Here is a 27,477-nt window from a genome sequence, read left to right as displayed (position 1 = left end):
GTGAATTTGCACCCAGGTCCTGCTCATGGGCTTCCCACAGGGGTCTGCTTGGCCTCTGTGAGAACATGGTGCACTCCTGTGGTACAATGGACCAGTGTGTCTGGCTGTTAACCAGGAGGTTGGTGATTCAAGCCCACCCAAGGACAGCTGTGGGCAAGATAGCTGCATTACATGGGGTTGGCCTAGATGACCCTTAGGGTCCCTCCCAACTCTACAATTCTATGAATGAAAATCACATAGGTTGCACTTACTCTTCAACCGTTGCAACCTGCAACTCAAATGCATTCTGCCACCTTCTGGGGCACTAGGTGGGAGCAAGGAGCCTCTGGGTTTCATGTACATTAATTTATTTGCATGCATATGGGCATGGGAAGCCCCACCCACCAAAATGTAAACTCTGCAGATTCTCCAAAGAGGGAAGAGCTGAAATTTAAAGAAATGTAGCAGACGTATAAGTAATGCATATTAGTGTTGAGGGGTGGAGAAGCATCTCCAGCATCTTGCCAAAAGGCAAGGCAGAGACAGTGTGTTTACCAGAAAATAGGGCTGTCTCCATCCTAAAGGAGGAACTGGCAGGGTTATTGCTCAAGTGTGCACCAATACTCCTTGCACTACTGTAGGCTCCCCCTCTCTTCTGCTTTACTCATCTTTCCTTCCACCAGCAGGTGACAATCATTAGGTCTGAGTCAGGCTCCAGCCCCACCTAGGCTGCTCGGCCTTCTCTTAAATGAAGGCAGGCCAAGGGGATTTCTGTTGAGTTAGTGCTGTAGAGTGGAAGTGGAAAGGGCCGGTGAGGGGGAGAAAAGGGTCTTTTGTGTTTTTAAAGAAAGATGTTGAGGTTCCAGAGTGACGACCGTCCATTCAAGCAGAGGAAAAGTTTAGGTAAAAAACTGAGGGATGAACTTGAATGATGAGGTGGGAGATATGATTCTAGATTATACATTGGAACTTCTACTAATTTTCCATTTGCATCTTTCTGACTATTTCTTTTTAAGGTAAATATAACACCCTTCTAGCATTTCTCCAGCATATCTCATTGTCTCTGGATTCTCTGTCTTCCCTGTGAATGACACCTGCTTGTCTGTCTTTCCACTGGCAGGTCTTGTTGACTTTTAAACTACCCTATTTCTAATCGGCTTCTCATTCAAGAAGCTTAAAGTGGCATTTAAGTGTTAAATGTGATAGTCTTCCTCTTAGTAGAGCTGAAACTTCCAAAACTCTTTCTGATGACTTTTATCTGTCATAATCTCATTTTTAGCCTCTCGGATGCAGGAAACAACTGATATCAGGACAAAGTATCCAAGCAAGATTCCGGTAAACCTCCTCTCTTTCTACCTAGATTCTAGGGGGAATTCCCTCACAGAGCTATCATTCCCACAGCAGTTTGGTAATAAATCCCTCTTCACAGAGAACTCTACGACCTGTAGCTTTGAGGGCAATAGGAGCCTCCTAACAGCTCTCAATACCCTTAATGGCAGCTCCCATAATTCTTTGAGGAAAGCCATGAGTCTCTTAAGTGATATCACAGTGCTTTAAGTGTGTGGTACAAATGTGGCCTTGTCTGAACTGAGTATGGAATCCATGAGCTGCTTAGTCTTTCCTCATCACATGAAGCTGTTGAGAATGCATAATCTGGACTGAGGCTTTGCTAACTCCTCAAAAGCCATTCTAAGACTCTAAGAGCAAAAGAGACACTGAGAGATGCGAGCTTGGGGCTCCCACAGTTATTGCAAGTTTCCATTTATTGAACATAGTACCCTCAATTCTACTCTGAGGAACTTGGAGGAACTTATATATGGTTCCCAAAGAGGCTGCCATTCTTAAGAGCACACCTGCTTATCTAGCAATGGAGCTTCCATCATGTGCCTTGACATTGTCCAATGCTTTCCTCACACACAGGTGGTGCTTGAGCGTTACCAGAAGGAGAAGACACTCCCTCAGTTGAGCCGGGTCAAATTCCTGGTTTCAGGGGATCTATCTATGTCTCAGTTTGTCTACAGTCTGAGGTAGGGAGGAGTTTTCACATACTGTGGTAATGTGGGGTAGAGAGATGGGAAAGACAATTAATTCCATTTGCACTTAAAGGTACCCCTGCTTACCCACCTTGCCCCTTTTGAAACAATACATAGCCAAAATGCAGCCTTCCACTGGCCTTTGGACTGATCCTCTCCCTTCCCCTCCCCAGGGCCCGCCTGTCCCTGACAGCCACTCAAGCCTTCTACCTGCTGGTGGACAACAAGAGCCTGCCCTGCCTGAGCCTGACTGTTGCGGAGGTCTACGAAGCCAACAAAGATGACGACGGCTTCCTCTACATTACCTACGCATCTCAAGATACGTTTGGTGATATTGGCCCATGAGCCCATTCCAAGGAAGGCCTCTGCAGTCTCCCCCTCCTCCCTTTCTCTCTGAGGCATAGTTATCACAACATGGATTTTTAAACTGCTTTTGTGTAAGAGTGGCATGGGAGAAGAGTATTCACCACCAGGCAGGCTCTGCTTTATTGTCATTGTCCCTGAAGCAACTGAACTACCTTCTATGTTGTATGTGCCTGAAAAGACGCCCAGATGACAGGGTGTATTTTAGGGTCAAGTACTTTCTTAACCAACTCTGCAGGGCCACTACTTTAACCCACTGCCAGCTTATTCTTTTAAACTAATTTGTTCCCTTATCTCTTCAGACGGATATAGACATAGATATAAAAAAGAGCATCACTACCATTGCACAGGAAACTTTTGTCTGGTTTTCTTTCTTATTTTAAACAAAGCTGATTGGCCTAATGGGAATCTGGAGGGTTCCACGAGTGGAAATTTTAACTGCACAGCTGTTTTTGTTACTTCATCTCTTTCTTCCCCTTTTTAAAAAAAGCCTTCTGACAAGACTGCAATAAAGAAATAAATGGGCACAATTACACTCACCTGATCCGAGTATGGCTCTTTCTTCCCCACAGGAGAAGTGAGTGGTTATTAAAGACACTGAGTCTTTTCTCTCTCTCTTTCTCTTGTTTTCAAAAAAAAGGAGGTAAAAGTGTCTTGATTTTTGCTCTCCTTGCTAAGCAAGCAAGAAGAATCTGGGCACAAAAGGGGAGGGGCTGAAGCACAGAAAAGCTGACCTTCCTATACTTTGGCATAGGGTGGAGAGGGCTTTTATGTCTGCCAAAAATGGGAGGGGCAGAGTATTTTGAAGGGCAGTTCCAATCAAATGCTTCTATGAATATGAACATATATCCTAGCATAAAAGAGAAGTGAAATATTCCCTTAGAAGTATTCTTTCTGCATCTCTTTCCTCCCAAATTTTGGTGATGGTGATGATGAGGGGTTCTTTCGTCCCTGGGTCCTGTGAGCAAGCCCTTGGAGAGGTCTCTTTCATCTTTGTGGGGCTAAAACAAGACTGACAGAACCTGTGGCCCTCCAGGTGTCCTTAGACTCCAGCTCCCATCAGCCCCAGTCAGAATGGCCAGTGGCCAGGGATAATGGGAACTGTACTCCAGGTACATTTGGAGGACCCGCAGGTTGCCCATCTCTGTTCTATAGCAGCATCAGCAGCGATGGGCAAAATGATTCCATCACAGTTTGTCATTTGCTCAGTGAGGTGCAAATCTAGCATTTATAAATTCATTTGGAAATTCTGTTACTCAGGTAGCTCCATCAGTAGAGTAAAGGTAAAGGGACCCCTGACCATTAAGTCCAGTCGTGGCTGACTCTGGGGTTGCGGCGCTCATCTTGCTTGACTGGCCGAGGGAGCCAGCGTACAGCTTCCGGGTCATGTGGCCAGCAGGACTAAGCCACTTCTGGAGAACCAGAGCAGCGCACGGAATCAGTAGAGTAGGAGACTCTTAATCTCAAGGTCGTGGGTTTGAGCCCCACATTGGCAAAAGATTCCTGCATTGCAAGGAGTTGGACTAGATGGCTCTTGTGGCCCCTTTCAACTCTACAGTTTTTTATTCTGTGATTCTTCAAGGGGCCATTTTGAACGAATGAGCCCCAGTAGTCCATGCGAGAACTTCCATTAGCACAATGGGGCTTTCCCTGCTTTCTTCTCCTTGTCCTCCTACCCCAATTGGCTCTGGGGAAGAGTCAGGAGAGGGAGAGAAAAGGGGGATTAGTCCATCTGGCAAACTGAAGTGCTTGCACTGATAGAATGGTTCCCAAGATTTTGAACTAGGTTTCAGTTTAAGTCTATAGGAATATGATATAGTCCAAGCGCTCATTATGCAAGGCAGCCATCTCCTCCTAGCCCCCTACTCAGTAACATTTCCAGGGACATTTCTAGTCCTGGTCAGAAAGTGTGTGGCCTTTCCTACCCCTGACAGATGCCTTTACCTCTAAGGAAGTTGAGGGGGGGATTATTTTAAATCCCTCACACCTCTGCATATTGCTGTAACTTTACTAAACTTTATTAAAAACAAGGGCAGAACATCAAATTAATTCATAAACAACCTCAGTTTGATTGTGAAAATGTGACTGTTTGTTGGAATGAAATCAGGATGTGATATATTCGATAATTATGAATCTGCTGGATTTCACTAACCAATTGACCAATTGTAAGTTGCAGCAGCATCACTCGTTTTGAATGAGGGCAGTAAATGATGCCTTTATTCTGTTAATGCAAGCATTTAAGCTTGTGCAATGAAATTTCCCCCTCACACATCCCATGGCCTCCCTAAATCTGGTCCAGAGGTTGAGGGAAGCCTAAGAACATATTTGGAGGAAGGGGGAGGAGACAAAGGAATGTTCCATTGTGCAAGAGTAAATCCTTTCACTAACGGAACAAGAGAGTTAGTGCTACTTGAGACGCAAGCCTCCATTTTGTAAAGTAGCCCCTTGGAAGAGAAGTTAAATGTGGGTGATATCTGCTGTAGTCTCCTAATGAACTCTGATTAGTAATGAATTTCACACACACACACACACACACACACACCATAGCTGGCTTTTAAAGGGAATCAGAAAACTGCATGGAGGGTATCTATCTATCTATCTATGGGTTTTGGCAATGGTGGATTAAAAAGAGCCTCTGTGTTCAGAGATAGTGTACCACTGAATGCAGAGGCTCCAAAGAATATTGAGGGAGCCTGATGCAACATCCAGACGTTGCTCTGCACCCAGCTTTGCATTCAGCTTGAACGGGGGGGGGGGGCTCAAAAAAGAGATGGAGGGGCCCAAAGAGCCTTGGCCAATGGCTGAATGCCAGTTGAATGGGAATGGTGGTGGGTGCTTTTCTACTCTGCTTGTGGACTTCCCAGAAGCATCTGATTGGCAGATCTGGGAAACAGTTAGGCTGGACTTCAAAGGACCTGTGGTCGGATCCTGCAGAGTTCTTCCTACATTTAGAAGAGAGAGGCAGGCAGGCAGGCACAGCTAAACCTCAAGCCTGCATGGAAACCTGAGACAGGCTTTGATCTGAACATACAACTTTGATGGCTTCTTGGTGTTCTCTGCACATGCTCAGAGGAGCTCATTGTTAACTCTCTGTTCTGCCACTTAAAAAGAACCATGCCTCAAATTAAACTCTGTCTCAAATTGCTATGGGGAGAAGGCACAACTGAACTTGCATCCAAAAATCATCCATTCGTTTTTTTAAAAAAAGAAGCTAAGTGTGATGCATTCATCATGAGGAGGTTGAGAACAATTTTCCCAGCTGACAGTGATGTGGTGGAACACCTCCTCCCTGTTTCACGCTTCTGTTGCACTCGAGTGCCACAGCGCGCTGAGTGGGGGTAAATATTTCATGTTCATTCGTAAATATTACTCTAAAATTAGCCTGAAGTGTGAAAACTAATAGGAAGAGAGGAGGCGGTTTTTGCTGGCATGCCTGGCTGAGAGACAAATTACGTGTGTTAACATTTTTTAAAGAACATAACACGGACTGATTAGATGAGACAAAGAGCCTATTCAGTCCAGGAGCAGGGCATCCGTGGCCCTCCAGAATTTGCTGGACTACAGCTCCCATCATCCCTGACCACTGGCTGCACTGCCTGGGCCTGATGGGTTCTGAATTCCAGCAGCCACAGGAATGGATCATGGCTCAGAAGTACAGTGTCTGATCTGCATGCAGAAGGTCCCAGGTGTGATTCCTACATCTTCAAAGCTGCCTCTGGCAGCTAAGAAAGGCCTGGAGGGAACAGTCACCCCTTCCTGTTTTCCCCCAACACTTTGTAATTGGAGATATACAGCCTCTGAACATGGAAGCTCTATTTAGCTATTATGGCTAACAGTGATCAATAGACTTGTCCTTCATGTTAATGTACCTAATTCTTTTCAAAAAGTATGTAAGCTGGGAGCTATCATCATATCTTCTAGTGCTGACTTCCATCGGTGATGGTGGGGGTGGCAGGTGTATAGGGTGTTAAGGGAGGGGCAGTGCCTCTGGTGGGGGGCACGTTGTGCTCCTTCTGCAGCAGTTTGTCCAGCTTTGGTCCCCACCCTACACTCAGCTCTCACCTGTGGCCCCTAGAAGCTGTCAGCATGGGACAGCAGCCACACCCCAGAATATGGCTTTGGGTAACCAATGCGTCTCAAACCCTTTCCCTGAATGTGAAGATGGGCTCCATCAGGTTGAGCGGACAAGACCAAGAGTGGGCCCAACAGTCAAGAAGGCAGATTCTGCACATGCTGTAGAGGGAAAGGAGGGGCAGATGGAGTTCATCAACCTGGGGAGGCAGCCCATCTAGGAGAAAGAAAACTGTGATAAAGGTTTTCGGAGTAAACACTGCATCCCCACTGCCTTGTGGGATATCTTTGGCAGAAGAAAAGGCTCAGGAGTAAACCCTACACAAATCTGGAGTCCCTAAGGCAGCTGGATGGCACCTCCTGCAACCTAGGTAAAGGTAAAGGTACCCCTGCCTGTACGGGCCAGTCTTGACAGACTCTGGGGTTGTGCGCCCATCTCACTTAAGAGGCCAGGGGCCAGCGCTGTCCGGAGACACTTCCGGGTCACGTGGCCAGCGTGACAAAGCTGCATCTGGCGAGCCAGCGCAGCACACGGAAACGCCGTTTACCTTCCCGCCAGTAAGCGGTCCCTATTTATCTACTTGCACCTGGGGGTGCTTTCGAACTGCTAGGTTGGCAGGCGCTGGGACCGAGCAACGGGAGCGCACCCCGCCGCGGGGATTCGAACCGCTGACCTTTCGATCGGCAAGCCCTAGGCGCTGAGGCTTTTACCCACAGCGCTACCTGCGTCCCTAGCAACCTAGCTAGTGCCAAACATTTTGCTCTGCTTTCCTTTGGACCACATCAGGGAGGCTGGGAAGGGGGGGTAATGTGAACTGGGCATCCAAGGACCTCCAGACACACTTCCCAGACCTGTGCCCCAGGGAGGTCACTTTGGTGCTGCAAAGAGAGCAAAAAGAATGCTGGAGGCAGCAGCTGTGAGTTTCCAGTCTCTTCAGCTACAGCAGGTGTTGTGATTCTCTAGTAGTTTGACTTTCCCCCCCAGAGGCAAACTCCATTGCCTTTTGAAACAGATGGATGCCAACAATAGAAACTACAGTGGCGGTGATTTGTGGTGGTTTTTCTTTGGTTTCTGCATTAAATTTGTATGCCACCTTTCCACCAAACAGTGCTCACGACCGTTATCAATTATACAAATGCAAGAAAAACCTTCTTCCAACTTGTGATTCCCAGAAACTAGTATATAGAGACCTACCACCTCCAACAGTAGCTCTAGCAGCCATTGTTAGTCTTATTCTGCTTGAATTTGTCTTTCAAAGCCATCCAAGTTGGTGGCCATCACTTTCTCCTGTTGGAACACATTCCATAGTTTAGCTGTGCCCTGTGTGGAGAAGTGCCTTCTCTTGTCTGCCCTGACACTTCCATCATCCAGCTTTATTGGACTGCCCTGAATTCTAGTGTTACAATGGGGGGGGAGCGGGACACTCTCACTCCAGTTTCCCTCTTACAGGATGTGACCCACCGAGCTGTTGGCTGTCCCCTGAGTCATGCTTGGTGGTCCATTTGCAGTTGGGGGAGCTCAGTCAACCTGGAAACTGGGGTCTACTCAAGTTTCCAGTAGGCTCTGCCAATGCATGGCTGGTCTGGGTTCAGCAGGATGCCTGTGAAGTTGCTCAGGCCTGCTGTAATGCCTTGAAACTGAAGAGCGAGCAAAAGACAATCTTCACGAGACTGAGCCCTGCCAAATCTCCATGCAGTGCACGTGCCTGGCTGGTAGACCGTGGGTGGATTGTGTTGAATTATAGATCTTGTAGGATTTACATCTTTAATTTCCCAAGGGTTCAGATCGTGGCCCACCCAGCAACCTTATTCGTTGCCCTATCTTTTTTGGGGGGGGTGTTCCATACGCCTTTTCCCTCACCGCCTCCCCCACCCCCACCCACCCCCGTCCACCTGCATTGGTTCAGCTCTCCTGCCCAACAGCTTAGCTATCTATCATCCTGTCGGCAGTGTTTACCTCAGCAATTGCTGCCTTCTTTCCCAGGCAGATGTTGGGAGGCTTCCCATGCGGGTGTCTGCTTGGTCGGGGTTTTGATAAACATATATTTAACCTGTCAGCCTGCAGCTCATCCATTTCTATCTCAAGCTCTTCTCCTTTGGATTTAAAAAGCCAGGACAAGGAAAGCTAGTTTTGCCTTTGTCTGCTTCGGAAGATGATATAGGGGCTGGTTAGGGCTGGTTCCAATAGGCCATTATCTGCTGGAAATTCCTCCCATCTTCTTATTACATGATACATGGTTTGTTTTCAATTTATTTATTATTTCCTTTGATTTATATCCTGCTCCAACCCTAAGGCTCAAAGCAACTTAACATTTACTTTCTCACACACCTATCAAAAAAAAGGAGGTGGGGGTAGAAAGGGGATGATGAGAAGAAGTAGAATTTCCCCAAATAGTTCATGAGGGCCCAAGACAAACACTAAAGTGTCCTGTGGGGGTGATTTTGATACCTGCTGTTGAGGGGAGACCCAAGTGCCTCCTTCCATACTGTGATGGGAACCTTTGGAACCCCCAGCCTGAATTCATGAGTCCTCAGCAGGGATTCAGGTCAGACTTGTGTTAATGGAAGGGGGAAATGGGAGGAGGAGACTGAAATAGAAGGAGAGACGAATGACGGGGAAGCTCAGAGAGAGAGAGAGATGATTGTGGAGGAGAGGGAGGGAGAGACTCTTCCAAACTCCATCCATTTTTGGTTCTGATTTGACCCTCCATTGGATTTGGATCAGCCCACAATCAGAGGGGCTGGGGAATGACGACCCTGCTTCCCCATAGTAGGCAGTTTATGTTTGCAGGTTTATGTTTGCAGGTGGTGTAGGTTTATGTTTGCAGGTTTATGCTTGCAGGTTTATGCTTGCAGGTTGTGTAGCCAGCTAATTCTGGCCTGGGGCTGCTGTTGGGCCATCGCCTCCACACCCAGTCCAGGACCCAGGAGATGACCCTATCTTTCGTGGAATGGTGCGCAACTTCTTGTGCCTGAATGGGGCAGTTGGGAAGCAGCTCCAGGCTCATAACCTCTTGCGTGGGCGCTGGGTCAGGGCCTGTTTCTGGTAGTGGTAGCCTGCTGAGGGCATCCACATGGCCCATCGCCTTCTCTGGGTGGTAGATCAGTGCATATTGGTAGCCGGCAAGGAAAATTGACCACCTGAGGATGCGGGGAGACAGCACTTGGGAGATCTGCTTCTCAGGGGTAAACAGGCCAAGCAACAGCTTGTGGTCAGTCACCACGGTAAAGAGCTGCCCATACAAGAAATTGTGGGATTTTTTTACTCCCTTCACGATTGCCAGACCCTCCTTGTCGATTTGAGAGTAGTTCCGCTCAGCTGCGGTGAGCGTCTGGGAAAAATATGCCACCGGCACCTCTCTTCCGTCTGGGAGTTGGCATCCCAGGACAGCGCTGATGCCGTAGGGCGATGCGTCGCATGCTAGCACCACTGGCAGCCACTCGTCAAAGTGTGCCAAGACCGAGTTCGAGACGAGCAAGTCCTTGACTGCCTGGAATGCAGCCTCCTAGCGCTGCCCCACACCCAAGGGGCCCACTTGTCTAGGAGTCTGTGTAGGGGCTCCATTACCACCGCCTTATGGGGAAGGAAGGCGTGGTAAAAGTTCAATAGTCCCAACAAGGCCTGAAGTTCAGTCTTTCCCTTGGGCGCTGGGGCATCACAAATGGGTGTACCCCTTCTGCATCCACCGTAAATCCCAGAAAGTCCACCTGAGGCATTCCTAGTAGACACTTTTCCCGCTTCACCTTGAGGCCCACCATCTGGAAACAGTGCGGGACGGTGCGGAAGCAGTCCCCAAACTCCTCTGGCAGCTTAGTGTGGTAAAACTTTAACTCACTTTTCAGTCAATACTGTCTGATAAATCCTGCTGGGTGATGTGTTAGGGGCCTTAAAGGACTGTACAAGTTGGGATCAGGAGGCAACAAAATGAGATTTGTTTATCCAGAGAGTTTCTTTTTATGCAAATGCACCATCAGTTCCTGGGGCTAGAGCCCTATGGAGCATGTGCTTTCACCAACATCATCATCGTTTTTTATTTGTATGCTGCCTTTCCACAGTTAAAAAAACAATGTTCAAGGCGGCTTACAGCATAACAAGATTTACATAATTACAAAAGTCATAATAAATAAACCACATTAAAAAAATACACAACCAAATGGGAAACAATTTCCACATAAATCAAAATCTAAAACTAAGTATACAGCATTAATATCACAGTTTAAAATGACATAGGTAAAAAATGACAGCAATTTAAACAAAAACAAAACAAAACGGAGCCCTCTCTGCCCAGCAGCGGCAGCGGCAGCGGCAGCAGTCCTTTATAGAGCCCATCAGGCCCCGCCCTGGGCCAGGTGGTGAGTGGCAGGACTGGGGCCCTCAGGCGCTGAGCAGGGGAGTCCTCCTGGGTGGTAGCAGCTGCAGCAGTTCTTATGGGTCTGTCAGGCTCCGCCCTGGGCCAGGTGGTGAGTGGCAGGACTGGGGCCCTCAGGCGCTGAGCAGGGGAGTCCTCCTGGGTGGTAGCAGCTGCAGCAGTTCTTATGGGTCTGTCAGGCTCCGCCCTGGGCCAGGTGGTGAGTGGCAGGACTGGGGCCCTCAGGCGCTGAGCAGGGGAGTCCTCCTGGGTGGTAGCAGCTGCAGCAGTTCTTATGGGTCTGTCAGGCCCCGCCCTGGGCCAGGTGGTGAGTGACAGGACTGGGGCCCTCAGGTGCTGAGCAAATTGGCCATGTGCATGTGCTATATGTGGCAGCATTCCCAAATGCTTTCATGGTCCTTGAAGGCAATGGGGTACATTGCTTAAGTCATCCTGGAGACAAGAACATGGAATGGGCAAATGAAATCACTGGAGCAGGGGAATCAAGGGCATAACATAGCCTGCGGCTGAGCAAAGATTTCAAACCAAGGACCAAGGCTGGCCCTATCACAAGCCGAGTGGCACCGCAGAGGGGTGGAGTGGGAGCACAACTGTGTGTGCCACTTGTCCTGCCCTGCACCTCCTAACCTATCCTGCTGACCTCAGGTGCAGTGAAGGAGGCTGCCCCATTGTTAGTGTCAAAGCAGGTTCAACTTCCAGCCCGGCCGACTTTTGTTCATGGAATGGGGAAGGGTGCTCTCTCATCCTTCACCTCAGGCAGCGAATGCTGTAGGGTCAATGCCCCCAATGTCCAGGAGAGTTAAGGCAGAGATAGCCCAGCAAAGCCATGGGCAATGAGGCTAAACACCCTCACAAGATCCCACCCTGCCTTATACTTGGGCTGTTTGAACAGGATCTGCTGCCTGAGTTGCAAGATGAGTAGGTGGTTGCAGGGGTGGAGGAGACGGGGGAGGAGGAGAAAGCTTCAAGATTGCAATCAATCAATCCCATCCTTTCTCCAAAAGCCATAAAGTTTAGGCACATGAGGATAAATGGAACTGGCATTTGCAAGATGAAAGCACATCCTTCATATGCCATCCATAGGGCAGGCAGAGGGAGTTTACCATAAAGAATCTATATGTAAAGTATGGTTTTGAAGTGGAGAGAGACGAGGGCAGATTTCTCCCCCCCTCCTTCCTTGAGGTGGGGGCCTTACATTTGGTTCTGTTATTCTCCAGATATGGGCTGTGATTGATCCCTAGGAGTCCAAAGAAGAATGGGAGAGAGACAGAGATGTGGGTGAATCCATCAATTTTGGATCCTCTTACTTTCTCATTTCCCCCCAGTCTTAAGTTCTCTAAATTTCCGCATCCATTTATATTTTTCTTTAAGACCTCATGAAAATACATCAGCACTTTTGTGTAAATTCCTCCTCACATGCACATTTTTGTATGCAATTTTATCAATGCATTTTTCTATGTTATTTTCACAAAAAGTACATTTCTATCCACCCTCTATTCTAGCATAGAAGTGTTGTAGACATTACTAGGCTGGAGAACTGTGCTGCAAAATTCAGAGAAGTGTGAATTTTGAATTTTATCTTGGTTTCGGTATTGTTTCAGGAAGTGTAGGTTAAGTGGGTTTGTCCCCTGGATGATTACTGCAGCAGCAACCCAGGCTCCAGTGCCAGTGAGGTGGGGCTGCTGTGGTTCACCAGAGCTCTTTCTCCCTCTCTGGGAAACGTCATTGCCTTGAAGTGAGACTAGAGTGCCTTCATCTGATGTTGGGACTTAAGAGACAGACTAGGAATGCTGTTGGTGTGCTGCCCATCCAGCTGCTCAACAGCCTCCCTGATCAAACTGGCTGCGGTAGTCTTAAGTACAGTGCTGAAGGAATCTTTGACAATAATTCTGGGTGACCTCAACATCCATGGTGAGCCCGCTATTGTACCACATGGGATTTCATGGCCTCCCTGGTAACCATGGGCTGTTTCAGGTTGTCATCTGCCTGGCGCACAGAGTAGGACATACCCTTGACTTGGTCTTCATCTCTCGTGTGGACAGGAGTGATTTGGAAATTGGGGGGGGGGCTGTGTTGTCATGATCAAACCACTCGTTGGTCAAGTTTGAACTCACAGCGGCCATTCCCCTCTGCAAGGATGGGGGACTGATTAATAAAATTGCCTCTCAGAGACTTATGGATTCTTCAATACTCTGAGTGACATTCCAGTGGACAGAAGTGCTGATCCTTTTAATGCTCTTGTCTTACTGTGGAATGCTTAGATGTGAAGAGCTATTGGCATGGTTACTTCTGGGTGCCCTCTCTGCAGCTATGGAACCCACAATGTCTCATCTGTTGGTGGGGACAGCCCTCCTGTGATCATTTAGCCCATCATTTTGAGGATAAAGTCACTCGACTCTGCAGTGATTTAGATGTTACCTTTGTGGCTACAGTTCTAGCTGACCTGTCTATTGCTACGTCTTCTCCAACTTTGTGGGATCCATTTCAGATTATGAGGCCTGCCAATGCAGACAGGATGCTTGCAGGGGTGCATCTTGCCACATGCCCTCTTGATCCCTGCCCACCATGGCTGGTGAAATTGGGCTGGGGAGAGGTGATTGGATGGGTACAGGGAGTGGTCAATGCTTCCTTGCATGAAAGAGCCATGTCTGTTGCCTTAAAACAAGCTGTAGTATGACCGCTATTGAAAAAGCCAGGCCAATGGACCCAGCAACTATCATCTGGTTGCACATCCTTCCTTCCTGGGAAAAGTTATTGAAGGGGTTGTGACAAAACAACTGAAGACATTCTTGGATGGGACTGATCCTCTAGAGTTTTGCCAGTCTAGGGTCTAGCCTGGGTTTGAATCAAGTCTGGGTCACCCTGCTCCTTTTCTCACTCTCTCAGGTCCCTTCAGTGCCATTGACCATGGGATCCTTCTGGAATGAGTGCAGAATTGCTTTCAGTGGCACTGTGCTGCATTGGATCCCTTACTACCTGCAGGGTTGTATCCAAAGAGTGACATTGCAAGTCCTCTTCAGCCCCCTGTATTTATACTATGGAGTGCCACAGGACACTATTTTGTCCCCGATGCTATTCAACATCTATATAGCACCGTTTGGGAGCAGTCATGAGAAGTTTTGGAGCAAGGTGTCATCAGTACTCTGATGATACCCAAATCTATTTCTCCACTACATCTAAGTCAGGGGAGGCTGTGCAAACCCTGGACTTGCAGGGGTGGATGCAAGGATGAACTGGATGAGGGTCAATGAGCCAAGCCTGAATCCTAGAAAGATGGAGGCATTGTGGGTAGCTGGTTCTCATCTTCATGAGATAGGTCAATTGCCTGTTCTGAACTGGGTTGCACTCTATCTGAAGGAGCAGGTAAGCATTCTGGAGCTAAGCTTTCGTGTGCACGCACACTTCTTCAGATACACACAAAAGCTTATATCCAGAACAAACTTAGTTGGTCTCTGAGGTGCTACTGGACAATTTATTTATTTATTTATTTATTTATTTATTTATTCATTCATTTATTCATTTATTTATTTGTTTGTTTCAACTGCGTCAGACCAACACGGCTACCTACCTGAGTCTGGGGCTATTCCTTCATCCATCTCTGTCACTAGAGTCCCAAATATCCTTGGACAAGGAGTGCTTTTTATTTGCTCCTGTTTAAATGCTGTTTGTGACCATTCCTGGACTGTGACAACCTGACCACAGTGGTCCATGCATTGGTAACCTCAACACTCAATTCTTGTAATGCATTTTATGTGGGGCTGCCATTGTATCTGGTCTGTAAGCTATAGCTAAGTGCTCCCAGGAGCAGATTTCTGCACTGTAGTTAAGCATGCTATTTAAGAAAGTTTGTTTTAAAAAATATTTATAGAAATATATTTTTATTGTTTTTAATTATTTTATTTAGATGGCTGCTTGCTCATAATCTGTGAAATATGATTCTAGATAGATTGCAGCTCAGGACTGCAATGCCTGCTCTTTCCATATGAACCTACCTAGACTCTGAGTTCATCTTCTGAGGCCCTTCTTTGTGTGCCTCCTCCACAAGAGGTCCTTCATTATACACCTATAATATGTAGACCTCTTTCACCAGGCCTTTGGCTGACTGACACCCAGTGTGTTGTGGAAGGGGGAATTATTGGGTTTTCTTTGTTTTTTATTATGCATTTTCTTTTTTATATTGTTATTTTATGTTGTGAAATGCCTTGAGATTGACTAGTATAGGGCAGTATACAAATTTAATCAATCAATAAAAATAAAATACACCACTTAGCAGCACTTGGACAACCACAAGACCATCTTCAAGGGTAACCCCACTTAGAGCACATCATATTAGTCTAAAGTTGAGATTACCAGAGCCTGAGCCACTGTGGTGAGGCTATCCCAGTCCAGGAATGGTCATAGCTGAGGTACCATCCAGAAATGGAAACAGGCACTCCTCGCCATTGATGCCACCATGACAAAAATGACTCCAGGAATACCTGTACTTGCTCCTTCAGGGGAAGTGAGACTCCACCTAGAACAGGATGTTCCCTGAATTTCCAGACATGAAAACCACCAACCAACAGTGCCTTTCTCTTGTCAGGATTCAGCTTTAGTTTGTTGGCCCTTATCCAGCCCATTACCACCTCTAGGAACTGTTCCCACACCTGTAAAGATTCACCTACACCATCTCTTAGTGCATTACAATATAGGTAAACATGGAGAGAGAGACAGTTCAAAATAAATAAAGATCTGTGTAACATCTCATACAAAAATGAAGATGGATCTTCTTGATAATTAATCTTGAAGGTGGTTTTCTAGGGTTTATGCTGAAATATGCCTGAGAATTTTATTTTTCATTTGGTGGCATCAGCGCAGCTTTGTGGTGTGTGGCCCAGAGGCTTGAAAGCATCGTCAAAGGGATTTAGAGCCTTTGGATTTTGTGAAGTGTTTGTCTGCAGGGTGAAGATTCACATTCTAATGACGTCTCCATTTGGAGACCTCTGTACATGTAGAGTTCCGGATTTTGAAAGTGTCAGAACAGCACAAAAATAGAAACTAGTAAAAAGAGTAAGAGACATGCCAAGGGGTGAAGGAAAACATGAGAGGAAGAGAAGAAAAGGGGGGTGGAGATTGAATGTCTTACTCTCAACAAAGGGGACCAAAATCAAAACTCTGGGGCCTCAATCAGAAAAATGGTTTGTTGCATAGAAAACAGGCTGCTCCGTTATGCAAAGGGTAGGGATGACGTTCTTTATACACAGGTGGGGAGACTGTGGCCCTGCAGATGTTGTTGGACTACAGCTCCCATTGTCTTTTCCCATTGGCCATAGCTGAGAATAATGGGAAATGGAGTCCAACAACTTCTGGAGGGCCATAGGTTCCCTATTCCTGCTCTATAGGCTTAGGTATACAGTAAGCATTTAAGTGGGGGTTATATTCCAGACATTGTGCCGAAATCCAAAATCACACATAGTCAGAACACACTGGGTGCAATGGTGGGTGGGACTGCCAAAGTAGGTTTTCCCAGATGCCTACCCAGTTTCTGCCCCCTTTTAATTTTTTTTAAATTATTTTGTCAAGTGCATAAAGCTGAAGTTAAATGTGCGTAACTTGCTTGCCTACTGTAGCTTGATGTCAGGTTCATGTTCTGACAGGTAGGGATGCAAGTCAGCCAGAGCTGCCAAGGTAACAGCTCAGCTGATACCAATGCTCTGCCTAGCAGGAGATGAAAAGGCAGTTGGCATGCAGCTGTAGGAAGAAGTCCATGTTTTGCAAGGGAAGCAGCTTTGGGAGAGGGGCTGCTTTTGCTTTTGGAGACTGATGCTGCCTTAAAACTAGCATTGCCTATCTATTTCTCCCATCCCCAAACTGTAACTTTGAAAACAAACTGCTATTGCAAAAGGCACCATCAGTCTCCATTCTTCTCGACCTTCAAGTAAACTTGCCCTTCAGTGGTTGCCCCTAGGACTTCCTCCTGGTTTCCACTCCTATTGCATACCGTATTTTTTGCTCTATAAGACTCACTTTTTCCCTCCTAAAAAGTAAGGGGGAAAGTGTGTGCGTCTTATGGAGTGAGTACAGGCTGCGCAGCTATCCCAGAAGCCAGAACAGCAGGAGGGATTGCTGCTTTCACTGCACAGCGATCCCTCTTGCTGTTCTGGCTTCTGAGATTCAGAATTTTTTTTTCTTGTTTTCCTCCTCCAAAAACTAGGTGCGTCTTGTGGTCTGGTGCGTCTTATAGAGCGAAAAATACGGTACACACATGAACTCCTCCGGGTTATGCCTTAGGAAAATCTTGTGCAGTCAATCCCAAATGTGTTTCTCATTAGACCTTCATTTTCACAGTCTACCCTGCACTTAAAAAAAAAAAATCAGAATTATGTGTCACAGCAACCTGGATTTCTCTGAAGTGAAACGCTGGATTCTGCTGCCAGTGCAAAACATGCAGCTTAAGCATGCTCTCTCTGGTTTTGCATATTTTACCTTGTAATGTTTGCAGAGTTTCAGAAAATATCCCACTCCACCCAAAAGAGCTGTCTGAGGCACTGAAACATCTGAGCTTAGAATTCAATGGCATTCTGGCTTCTGCGGTTTCAGCAGGCATTCCCCTCACACTTTCATAAGGGCCAGAAATCTGCTCTTTAAAAACAAAAAGGGAACAGCCAAATAATACCACATTCTGTGAGGTTGTCCAAACTCTTGCAGCATGACAACACATACCCAGCCCTGTGTGATACTTTGTTGAAGACATACTTACTGTTCCTTGATACGTCAATGTTTTTTATACAGTGGTACCTCAGGTTAAGAACTTAAGTCGTTCTGGAGGTCCATTCTTAACCTGAAACTGTTCTTAACCTGAGGTACCACTTTAGCTAATGGGGCCTCCCGCTGCCACCACGCGATTTCTGTTCTCATCCTGAAGCAAAGTTCTTAATCAGAGGTACTATTTCTGGGTTAGCGGAGTCTGTAACCTGAAGGGTCTGTAACCCGAGGTACCACTTATATATATTTATTGTTATTCATCACCTTGAGGCTTCAGAAATAAGGCAGGATGTAAATTCAGCTAGAAATAAATTACATGAATCAGTGTCTGATTTATATTGAGCTAAATCCCCCCACACTGACAGGACATTTTGGGGTAAGAACGATAGCTAATGAACCTAAATATAGGAGTGTTCATATGTGCATTCTAGAAGTATGCAATTAATGTACCCATCTACACTCTCTACTCTCATCATCCCTGACCACTGACTGATAGGAATTGTGAACTGAACAACAGGTTTTCCATCTTTGCTTTAGAAGTAACCACACACAGAAAATCGCCCCAAGTGAAGCACTGTTCAGCCTTTCAGTTCAGCCCTACATAGAACCCAGCTCTTCATAACCAATTAGTCACACTGTATGAAGAAGAGCCATGGCTCAGGTGGCAGAGCAACTGCTTTGCTTGCAGAAGGTCCCAGATTCAATCCCTGGCACTTCCAGGTACAGCTGGGAGTGTCCCCTGTCTGAAGCCCTGCAGAGTTGCTGTCAGTCAGTGCAAACAATACAGACCTTGATGGACCAGTGGTCTCACTAAGTATAAGGCAGCTTCCTATGTTCCTGTGTGAAAGCCTCTGCTGTAATAAATCTGCTAGTCTTAAAGGTTCTGCAAGTTGGTGCAATTTGTTCGCTGTAGCTGAATACTATGGCTACACTTCTGAGAAATGCACAGTGATGGAGCTATATAAATTAACAAAAGTGATATTCTTAGGGGAGTGGCCATAGCTTAGTAATAGAGCATCTGCTTTGTGTGCAGAAGGTCTCTGGTTCAATCCCCAGGGAGGTCTGGGAGAAACCACTATCTGAAACCCTGGGGAGCAATTGCCCCTGCTCCCATGTAAACAAAATGGAACTGGATGGGTCAGTGGTCTGACTCAGTAATGGGCAGTTTCCTACGTTCCTATTAGCTTTTTTTTTAAGCCCCAGTTGCTGTGGCCAACCAATTTCTGGATGTAATGTCAGTGTTTGATCATCTTCCCTTCAGCCCTGGTTGTGGGGAAGGAATTTCTCAGTGGGAATCAGGGATTTTTCTTCATTATTTTTCCTTTTGTTCTTCACTCTCTCCTTTACATGTTCCCCCACCCGTTGGTTCATTCTTGTCATCAGCTTTGTTGGTCTTTTGATCTATAGCTTCTTTATTTCAATTCTTGCTTTTTTATATTCAGTTCATGCTTTTGGGGTTGTTGTTTCATTGGACTTTATTTCAGTAGTTTTAACTAGACTTTTGATGTCAGCCTGCCTTGTTTTGTTTTCTCAGTTTGTTGTGCCTTGTTTCCCTAGATCCATTCTCATTTTTTTAAAGTATATTTTTGTTCTTTTATCTTTTATCTTCTGCTTCTCTTTGCTCTTCTCCCCACAAAAGTAAAAACTCAGATATGGAGTGCGGGTTTTCATTGGACTTGGAGGCAGAAATTCAAATGCAACCTTCAAAGTGGTGTTTGGTCTAAACTTGTGACAGAACCAAATGGGGAAGATTTAACAATTGATTTGCCCTAGATATAGGGTCTCAGTCTTGGAGAGTCAAGGGCTGAGGGAGAAACAGGAAAATATAGTAATAGATTATTCTGGAAGGTTATTTTTTTATTTCTGAAAGGGGAGCAGGGAGTAATGACTAGATGACTTCTGTGATAACCTCTCTGGCTTCCTGACTATAAAATTATGCACAATCAAACAAAGGATTGGGAACATACAAACAGAAGTGGGACCTGCAACAACACCTCACCTCCTAAAAGGAGTGCTCCTGTCCAGTGTCACAGCCAGCCAGCCATGCCCTCTCTGGGATACTCCATCCCACTGCCATCACCCCCAATGCCCAGGTTTCCCATTTTTCGCTTCCAATTGCCATTCAGAATTCCATGGCTGCTCAACATGCCCTGTCTTCCTCACTAGGCTGTTGGGGAGGCTGCTCCATTATGGTTTCTAAAAATGAGATTTTGCAAATCTTAGGGTTTCCACATGTGTGCTAATACCTTGCCTCTTCTTTCTCAGTGGCCCTGCTTGGATGCCAGTCATGTTGGCACTCATCACCTGAGTTTGCTGTCAAGCAGACTGAAAAAGGAGCTCTTTGAGATCAGACCAAGAATCTCTCTAGTCCAGCATGCCATTGCGAAGAATGGCTAGTCAGATGTCCCATGGCAATCAGAAGCAAGCTAATGAAACCGTGACCCTCCTTGACTCTTTAGCATCTGGCATTCAGAGTTGTGCTGTTCTTTTCAGCTATCATAGTCACTACCTGTCCTCCTTGGAATTATCTAATTCCCTTTTAAAGCCATCTAAAATTATCATGGCAGCAAAGTCCTCAGCTTAATTATGCATTGTGTGAAGACATATTTCCCTTTGTTTGTCCTGAATCAAGGCCTAATCAATTTCATTGGGTGACCCTGAATTCATGCTAGTATTATGAAAGAGGGAGGGAAATTGCATGTCGCAATGCAGTCACAATGGCATTTTGTATAAAATAATTTTGGTTGCAATGCTGTTAAAATAGACTACTGGGATTCATAATTTATTATCATAAATTAACCTACCACCAGAGATGTAGATTTTTGTTAAAATTAGTATGTGAAGTTTCTTTGACCGCTAGGGCAAGAGGTTTGCCAATTGACCAGAAAAACAAATGGCTCGACCAGTTCTTATGCCTTCCACAGAAGCTTGATCAGCAGAAATCAACGAAGGAAGCACTTCACAGTTTGCACATCGACCTGCTGCTAAAAGCTCAACTACAATGGCCAGATGAACAACGCTGGCAGGAGATGGCACAAATGTCACTGAGGAAGCACTTAACATTTACACTTTTCCTCATAGCTTTTCGCCAATAGCAAGCAGACACTTCTGCCTCTAGTTCCTTTGTGCTGAAATGTTCTGGAGAAGCTGGAGTGTCTATGAACATTCTATGGAACACAGCAGTTCAACAAATAGCTCTGGGAAGCCAGAGCCCTAACTCTGGTCCAGCAACATCTGGAGGGCCCACAAGTTCCCCATCCTGGTTGCTGAAGAAGTTATGGAGCTGTGTCTGAGGAAGCTCTGGCTCAAATCAAAGGGGGTTGGGATTAAGGGGAGCTGCCACACAATTTTACTCGCTGCGGTGCACATGGGAAGCAAAGAAATCTTGTCTACCACGCTCATTAGCAACTGAACACCAGTTGCCAAACCATGGTGTGTGTTTTCTATGTCATCAATAGTGGTTGGGCATCTAGATTTTTGCACCCCTGCCATGGAGAGGACACTTGAGTGTAGGAAACCTAGCATTCAGAAGGTCCCAGGTATAGTTCCTGGCAATTCTCATTTAAAAGACCTTATGCAAATTGGGCTTGGTAAGGTAAGACAGAGCTAGATAGACCAGTAGTCTACCTCATTAAAAGGATGTTTCTTATGTTTACCAGATAGGGATTTGCAGTCAGTCCTAGTCATCTGACAAAAGTATGAAGCTCCATACCACATTCACCCTTCACCCTTTAATGGGAATGGGGTACCTGTGGCCTTCCAGATATTGTTGTACCTCAAATTCCTCAGCCCCAGGTAGCACGGCCAATGCTCTAAGATGATGGGAGCTGCAGTTTGAGAACATCTGAAACTTCCCACTCCTGAGGTATATTAAAGACAAACACCTTAGAAGTACAATTTTTTAAAAATGCAATATATGGCTTTAAGACTTTAGTGAGATTTCTGACCCTCAGCAGCCCAAGACAGATGCATGCACATCTCTAGAGAAAGCTCTGAAATGGTCATTAACCTCTTGCCAGCTGCCTGCCGAGTGGCTGGGTGAGCTGGTGGCTTCCACCTGCCTGCTTTCTCTTCTCAATTGCCTTCGCAGGCCTGTGCTCATTAGAGGGATAAATGACCATCCAGGGGCCCTTCTCAGACAAAAGCCGTGTTGCATCTTTGTTGTGCAAATGGTACTTTCCTCTCCCAAAGAGGCTGATGCCTTTTTTGAACTGTGCTCAGCTCAACACAGTGGAGCCTGATTATCTTCCTCGCCTTTTGTCTAGGGCCCTGAATAGCTGCATCCCCCATGGCATTTATTTTCTGGTAATGAATCCATCTCGATTGAGGTGATAATAAGGCTCCTGTTTTAATCCTCCTCTCACCCTCTCTCCACTACCTTTTTCTCTCCCAGATTGGCGAGATCGGCTGGTGCTTGTCAGGAGAGCTGTCCAGCTTTTATTCTCCTTCTGCTACCATCTGGAAACTTCATCTTCAAGGCTTGTTAAGTGACGTGATTAAGAAGGTAGCTAAATGATTTAAATAGCCTGTTTTGCAGGAGCGTCATGAAAAGGCTCTCAAACTGCCAATTTCCCCTTAATTCATTCCTTGCCAAGTTATATATTTGGCTGCACCTTCTTCTGATAATCACCACTTCTGTAGTTGATGGAGTAGGGTCCCCCCCCCACCCTGCTCATGACGTAAGGAACTGATATTATGTCTGATTCTAGATTTGAGGCCCCCACCCTTCTCCTGGGAATGAATGAAAAGCCACCATTTCCCATCTGCATTGGCTGGCTTAAAATATTTGCACATCTATAACTTCCTCATTGATTGGGGATAGTTTTACAATGAGACAAAAAGGAAACACCCAGGCATTTGGCAAAGGGTGGGGTACTAATTCAAATTGCTCCGAGCACATGTATCGCATGCAGGTAAGTCCCTGGTGTGGCAGTGCTATGGCTACGGGGAGTGGCGGCAGTGGCTAGCTGGGTTTTTTGCCCCAGGTGAAGCCTCCAGAGGGGCGCCACTGAGGCCCCCAGCCTGTGTGTGTGCATGTGGAAATGTGTCTGGGTGGGGTGCCAAATGGGCCTTTGACCCGGGTGAAATAAAGCCTAGCTTCGCCCCTGGGTGTGGACTTGAGTAACATCTCAAAGGTTCTGGGGGAAGCCAAACATATTCTGGCCTGCACAGCAAGCCACAGGTGAGAAGTAAGAAAGATGCTCCTGGTGACAGTGACCAACACAGGAAGCTGCTTTCACCCACCCAGGCTCTTGCTCTATTTAGGTCAGCATTATCTACATAGGACTGGGAAACCAGTGGCCCTCCAGATCTTTGGCCATGCTGGTGAGGGGTGAGGGGAACTGCAGTCCAACATCAGTGGTAGAGAAAGGCCAAGCTGCGGTCCCTGCGTCCTGAAGTCAGCACAGCAATTACAACATCATCAAGCGGGGGGGGGGGGGCATTCAGAATGCAATTTAAGTGCATGCCACATAAGTGTCATTGTGGAACCTTACCCTCGACCAAGGAAATAGTCCAAAAAAAACAGGAAATGCCTTGCGGGTCCTCAGCCGCAGATCAAAGAAAAAGAAAGAGCAAGTCCTTCAGAGAGCTTTCAAGTTCAGAGGTGAAATGGAGGACCCCCAGAGATCCAGAAACTAGCCTTTGAAGAAAGAGCCCCCTGACTCTGTGCGGAAAGCAGCACTCAGCCCATGCAGTTGTTGGTGTTGCGTGGACTAGAAAGGGATGGCTCCCATGTCAAGAGCCACAAAAGAGAACTTCACCTAACAAAAGCAGGCTTTGCTGTAGGCCTAAATAAATGGAAATGTCTGAAGTTTTGACTGGGTGGAGCCATGAGTGCAGATCTTCTTCCCTGTGCTCCCTGGAGAGCCACTGCCAGTCAGTGTTGACAATACTGGGCTCAATGGACCCAAGGGTCTCACTCAGTAGCAGGCAGCTTCCCTTCTTCCCTCTGACAGTCGCAATGTGCTTTTGCTGTGTGTTCCCATGGGGCAAGATCCAAAAGATGGCTGATATGGGAGCCAAAGGTGCTGGAGTGCCTGGCGCAGGGAAGGGATAGTGAGTGACAGTGGGAAATAAGTCTCTCTCTTCCACTGCAACCTACAACTGTTGTTCTCTATTTGATAAGTGACATCCCTGTCTGTCGCTTAATCGCAGGTTATTAAAATTAGAATACCAAGGAAGATAGAGGCAGCGGGAATAATATTTCAAGGCTTTATCAATACCACCCACAAAATCATAAAGTAATCCATTAGGGATTATGGTAAGCATAGTGTTGTGGGTTCTTTTAAAGGAGCAGCTGCTGCTTTAAAGGAGAACATTTTCTTCACAGTTGTATGCCTCCCTGAAAGACCACTGCAATATGGGAGGGGGGGTTTCCCTAAAGGGGGGAGGTGGCCTATTTCACAGACAGGGAACCCCTCTTCCAGTGCAGCCCTAAAACACCAAGGTAGGACACAATACGATAAAGTCATTGTGTTTATGTTGTGATATCTGTTTCACATCCCCATCTATCATGGCCAAAGGTCAGAGAGTTGCAGTCCAACAGTATATGGAGGGCTACAGATTCCCTATCCCTGATTTAATGCCCCAAGCTTTAGTCTGGGACATGTTACCTGGTCAGTTACTGGGAATTAAGGAAAGGACTCAGACATCACAGAACAGCTAAATTTTTACCTGAGCTAGTTTAGTATAGCAGCTAAATGACTGGCCCACAAATCAGGAAGTCCCCATTTTAAATCTTAGCTTTGCCGTAAACTAACTAGGTGATCTTAGGCAAGTCACCACCTCTTTCTTTGCCTCACCCCTACCCTGTGATATGGGGAGAATAGTGCTGATGTACCTTACAGGGCTGTTTTAATGGATTACAGCTAGGTGATGCATGTGACGTGCTTAGAACATCAGGAAGTACGATACTCATGCTAAGGATGATTGAAAGGCTGGCCCTACCATTACTCAGAGTGAGGCAATTGCCTCAAGTCACAGACACTGGATGGTACTGGGAGGGAGTGACAGCAACATCTACCATTCATCCCGAGCCCTTTGACCAATTGTTGGAGAACAGAGCTGTTGGTACCAAATGACCTGCCCCTGCTGCCCTCCTGCATGCTGCAAGCAAAGCAACAAGGCATGCAATAAGTTGTTGTGTGATGTAGAAGAGGCCCAGTGTGGTGCATGATTAGGGCCCTCCAGTTCTTTTGGATCCCAACTCCAATCAGCACCAACATGGCCAGTGGTCAGGGAACTTCAGCAGGCCAGCAGATCAGGATAGGCTGGGCTGGAGACTAGAACCAGGAAGCCCGAAGTTGAGGTCTTTGCAGAGCTCTGCAGCTCACTGGGTTATCTAGGGCCATAGTCACATTCTCTTGGCTTAGCCTATCTTGCAAGGCTGTTGTGAGAATTAAGTGGGTATGCTGAACTTTGTGGTGTATGGAGTGTTAGGGGAGGAGGAATACCTCTGGTGACAGGCATGTCATGCTCCTTCTGAAGTAGTTGGCCCACCTTTGGTTCCCACACAACACTGAGCCCTCACCTGTGGCTCCTAGAAGCTGACGGCATGGTACAGCAGTCGCAAGCCAGGAAGTGCTTTGACTGGCTGGCTAAAACAGGTGGGGACAGCCAGTGGGCCTCAAACCACCAGTGACTTAGGGACTTCCCCTGCATGTGAAGACAAGCCCTGGCAGATGGAGTGGATAAGACCAACAGTGCCAGATTACCCCGCAACAACAATTCAAAATACTATTGACATAATCTTGACAGCAAATTACAAAAACTTATTCGGACATAATTTGCGAACGCCCCCCCCCCCTCCCATATTTAGATTGCCTAGGGGCCTCCGCAGGGTTTAATTAGGCACTGGAGACCAAGAGTGGCTCCAGCAAGTAGTTTCTGCATGTGCTGAAGATGGAAATGAGGGGCAGGTGAGGCTTGTCCCCTGGGAAGGGAGCCCATCCAGGAGAAGGAAAACTCTGATCCTAACCCTCCTCTGCCTTGAGGGATATCTTCAGGAAAAGGAAAGGCTAAGGAGAAAACCCTACACAAATACGGAGTGGAGTCGCTAAGGTGGTTGGATGGCACCTTATACACCTCCTTCCAGCAACTCCTGCAGCCAAGCATGTGCCAAATATACTGCTGTGTTTTCCTTTGGACCCCATCAGTGAGACCGAGAGAGGGGATCTTGTCATCTGGGCAGCCTAGGACCTCCAGACACACTGCCCAGGCTTGTGCCCCAGGGAGGTCATTTTGGTGCTGCAAAAGCTGCCGTTTTACTTCATCCCTGGAGGCACACTCCTTTGTCTCTCGGGACAGATGGATGCCAACAACCTGAGGTTTGTGGAGAACGGTGGCATGGAAATGGAAATAATCAGTGCTTTTTTCTGGGGGGATGCAGGGGTACGCATACCCCTAAACATTTTGTGAATCTAAGTTTGGCCTCATTGAGGGGCAGTATGTCAGTATGAGTAGGAAAATGAGAGTACCCATAAACATTTTTTTAAGGAAAAGAAGCACTGGAAATAATAGTAGAGCACAGAGGAGAGGAAACATTGAGCTCCCCTCATTGCGTGGCGAGTTCCCGCCTCCCCCCATAGAAATAAAGACACAGGACACAAGAATTTGAGTTAATGGGTCAGATTAGGCCACAACTTTATTGATTACAGGAATTGAGCGGTATTGGCCTAGGCATTGGTCCTACAACTAACCGGCCTGGCCGGTGAGGGTTAACCACCAGTGGGAGGAGTCCTGCTGAGGCACGTCAACTAGGACCTCCCCCGGGGTCACCGCGTGGGGGTGTGCCGTGGGCCCACACCTCCATAGGCTTAGGACGAGGCCACGCCCCCTGGAATCCTTTACCGGACTACCCTTTATTTGGGAGAAGGTGATGGCGCTCCTTCTCCCCCTTCATTTGCATAACAATAGACTGTACCCCCACCAATGCCTACCGCCAATACCAAGGAGTTGTGACGGTTTGCTACAAGGTAGGCGAAAAACAAATGGCTGGAGCCAATCTGCCAGATGGAAAAATTCCTACCAGGCCTCTTGACGGCAACCAACCGAGGTTCATAGCAACGTCAGAGAACCTATCCTAATGGGTGGGAGGGATGGGAAAACCAGGTCAGCTGTGGCGCAGGAAAGAGAGACCTAAGTAGGTGAGGCCATGCCCCCCGTCAGCCGATTGGCTGGCACAGAGTATGACGCGGCCGAGGATTCCCTGCTATCGCGTGGAGCTGGAGCCAGCCCCCACGAGTGTGGGGAGGGGCGTGAAGCCTGCAACCCCACCTCCTCCCTAGCTCGAAAGTGGATTTTTTGCACCCTTTAAAATGGAAAAACCACACGCCCATAAATTGTGCAGATGGGTGAGTAACCCAAAGTGGCTTCTATCTCAATCACAACTCCTGTCTCTGAGACTTGGACATGCCAGTGAAATTCCAGCATTGACTCCAGAGATGCTTGAGCTGTCTGAGAGCAGACATTCTGATGAAGTTCCCAGCTTCTGGAATAGTGAAGACTCTGCTGCTGTGGTGACACTATAAACAAAAGGGTCACATACTGGGAAGTAAAGGCAGTTGGGAGAGAAAAGTTTGAGTCTAACAACTTTCACTGAGCTTGTTCAGGTCAAGAACCACAGGAAGGGACAGGTGAAGGATGGCTGGTCTAGTGCTTCACAGAGGAGAGGAGAGGTCAAGCAATGTGTCAGAAACTCCCTGTTGCAAGAAGTGACCAGTAAGGAATCCAGTGGCAACAGGATATGAAGTTCTTCCCTGCCCCACCACCAGCCTCCATGCAGCACCCAGTTAGGGCATTTGAATATACTGTTTGATGCATCTTATGACATTGGTGGCAGTTTTCAATTATTTGTGTAGAGTTTTGGTTTGGTTTTTCTTTAAATCCCCAAATGACTTGGGTCCAGATGTATGAAG

General features: G+C 46.8%; 1 protein-coding gene and 2 long non-coding RNA genes across 3 annotated transcripts; 2 read left to right on the top strand and 1 right to left on the bottom strand.

The window, feature by feature from the left end:
• The first annotated feature begins 769 nt into the window (after positions 1 to 769).
• Positions 770 to 2,896, top strand: LOC128404062 (microtubule-associated proteins 1A/1B light chain 3C-like). The gene is made up of 4 exons (XM_053369348.1): positions 770 to 882; positions 1,259 to 1,314; positions 1,900 to 2,006; positions 2,186 to 2,896. Exons 1-4 carry the CDS (start codon positions 831 to 833, stop codon positions 2,355 to 2,357), a joined length of 387 nt encoding a protein of 128 aa, XP_053225323.1. The 5' UTR covers positions 770 to 830; the 3' UTR covers positions 2,358 to 2,896.
• A 16,058-nt stretch (positions 2,897 to 18,954) lies between these two features.
• LOC128404091 (uncharacterized) lies at positions 18,955 to 20,667 on the bottom strand. Its single transcript, XR_008328063.1, has 2 exons — positions 20,361 to 20,667; positions 18,955 to 19,186 (listed from the first exon to the last, which is right to left on the bottom strand). It is a non-coding gene; the product is annotated as an uncharacterized LOC128404091 (long non-coding RNA).
• Positions 20,668 to 20,756: 89 nt separating this feature from the next.
• On the top strand, positions 20,757 to 23,046 carry LOC128404070 (uncharacterized). The gene is made up of 3 exons (XR_008328055.1): positions 20,757 to 20,992; positions 21,954 to 22,064; positions 22,826 to 23,046. It is a non-coding gene; the product is annotated as an uncharacterized LOC128404070 (long non-coding RNA).
• Positions 23,047 to 27,477: the final 4,431 nt, after the last annotated feature.

Source organism: Podarcis raffonei, chromosome 2 (assembly GCF_027172205.1).
Source record: "Podarcis raffonei isolate rPodRaf1 chromosome 2, rPodRaf1.pri, whole genome shotgun sequence".
Lineage (NCBI taxonomy): Eukaryota > Metazoa > Chordata > Lepidosauria > Squamata > Lacertidae > Podarcis > Podarcis raffonei.
The sequence above is the reverse complement of the archived record's forward strand: the minus strand, read 5'-3'. Positions and strand labels throughout refer to the sequence as shown.

Excerpts from the sequence above, each read along its gene's own strand:
- LOC128404062 (XM_053369348.1), top strand. The coding sequence starts at position 831 with ATGTTGAGGTTCCAGAGTGACGACCGTCCATTCAAGCAGAGGAAAAGT. Across the intron at positions 883-1,258 it reads CAAGCAGAGGAAAAGTTTAG|CCTCTCGGATGCAGGAAACA; the intron begins GTAAAAAACTGA and ends TCTCATTTTTAG. Across the intron at positions 2,007-2,185 it reads CAGTTTGTCTACAGTCTGAG|GGCCCGCCTGTCCCTGACAG; the intron begins GTAGGGAGGAGT and ends TCCCCTCCCCAG.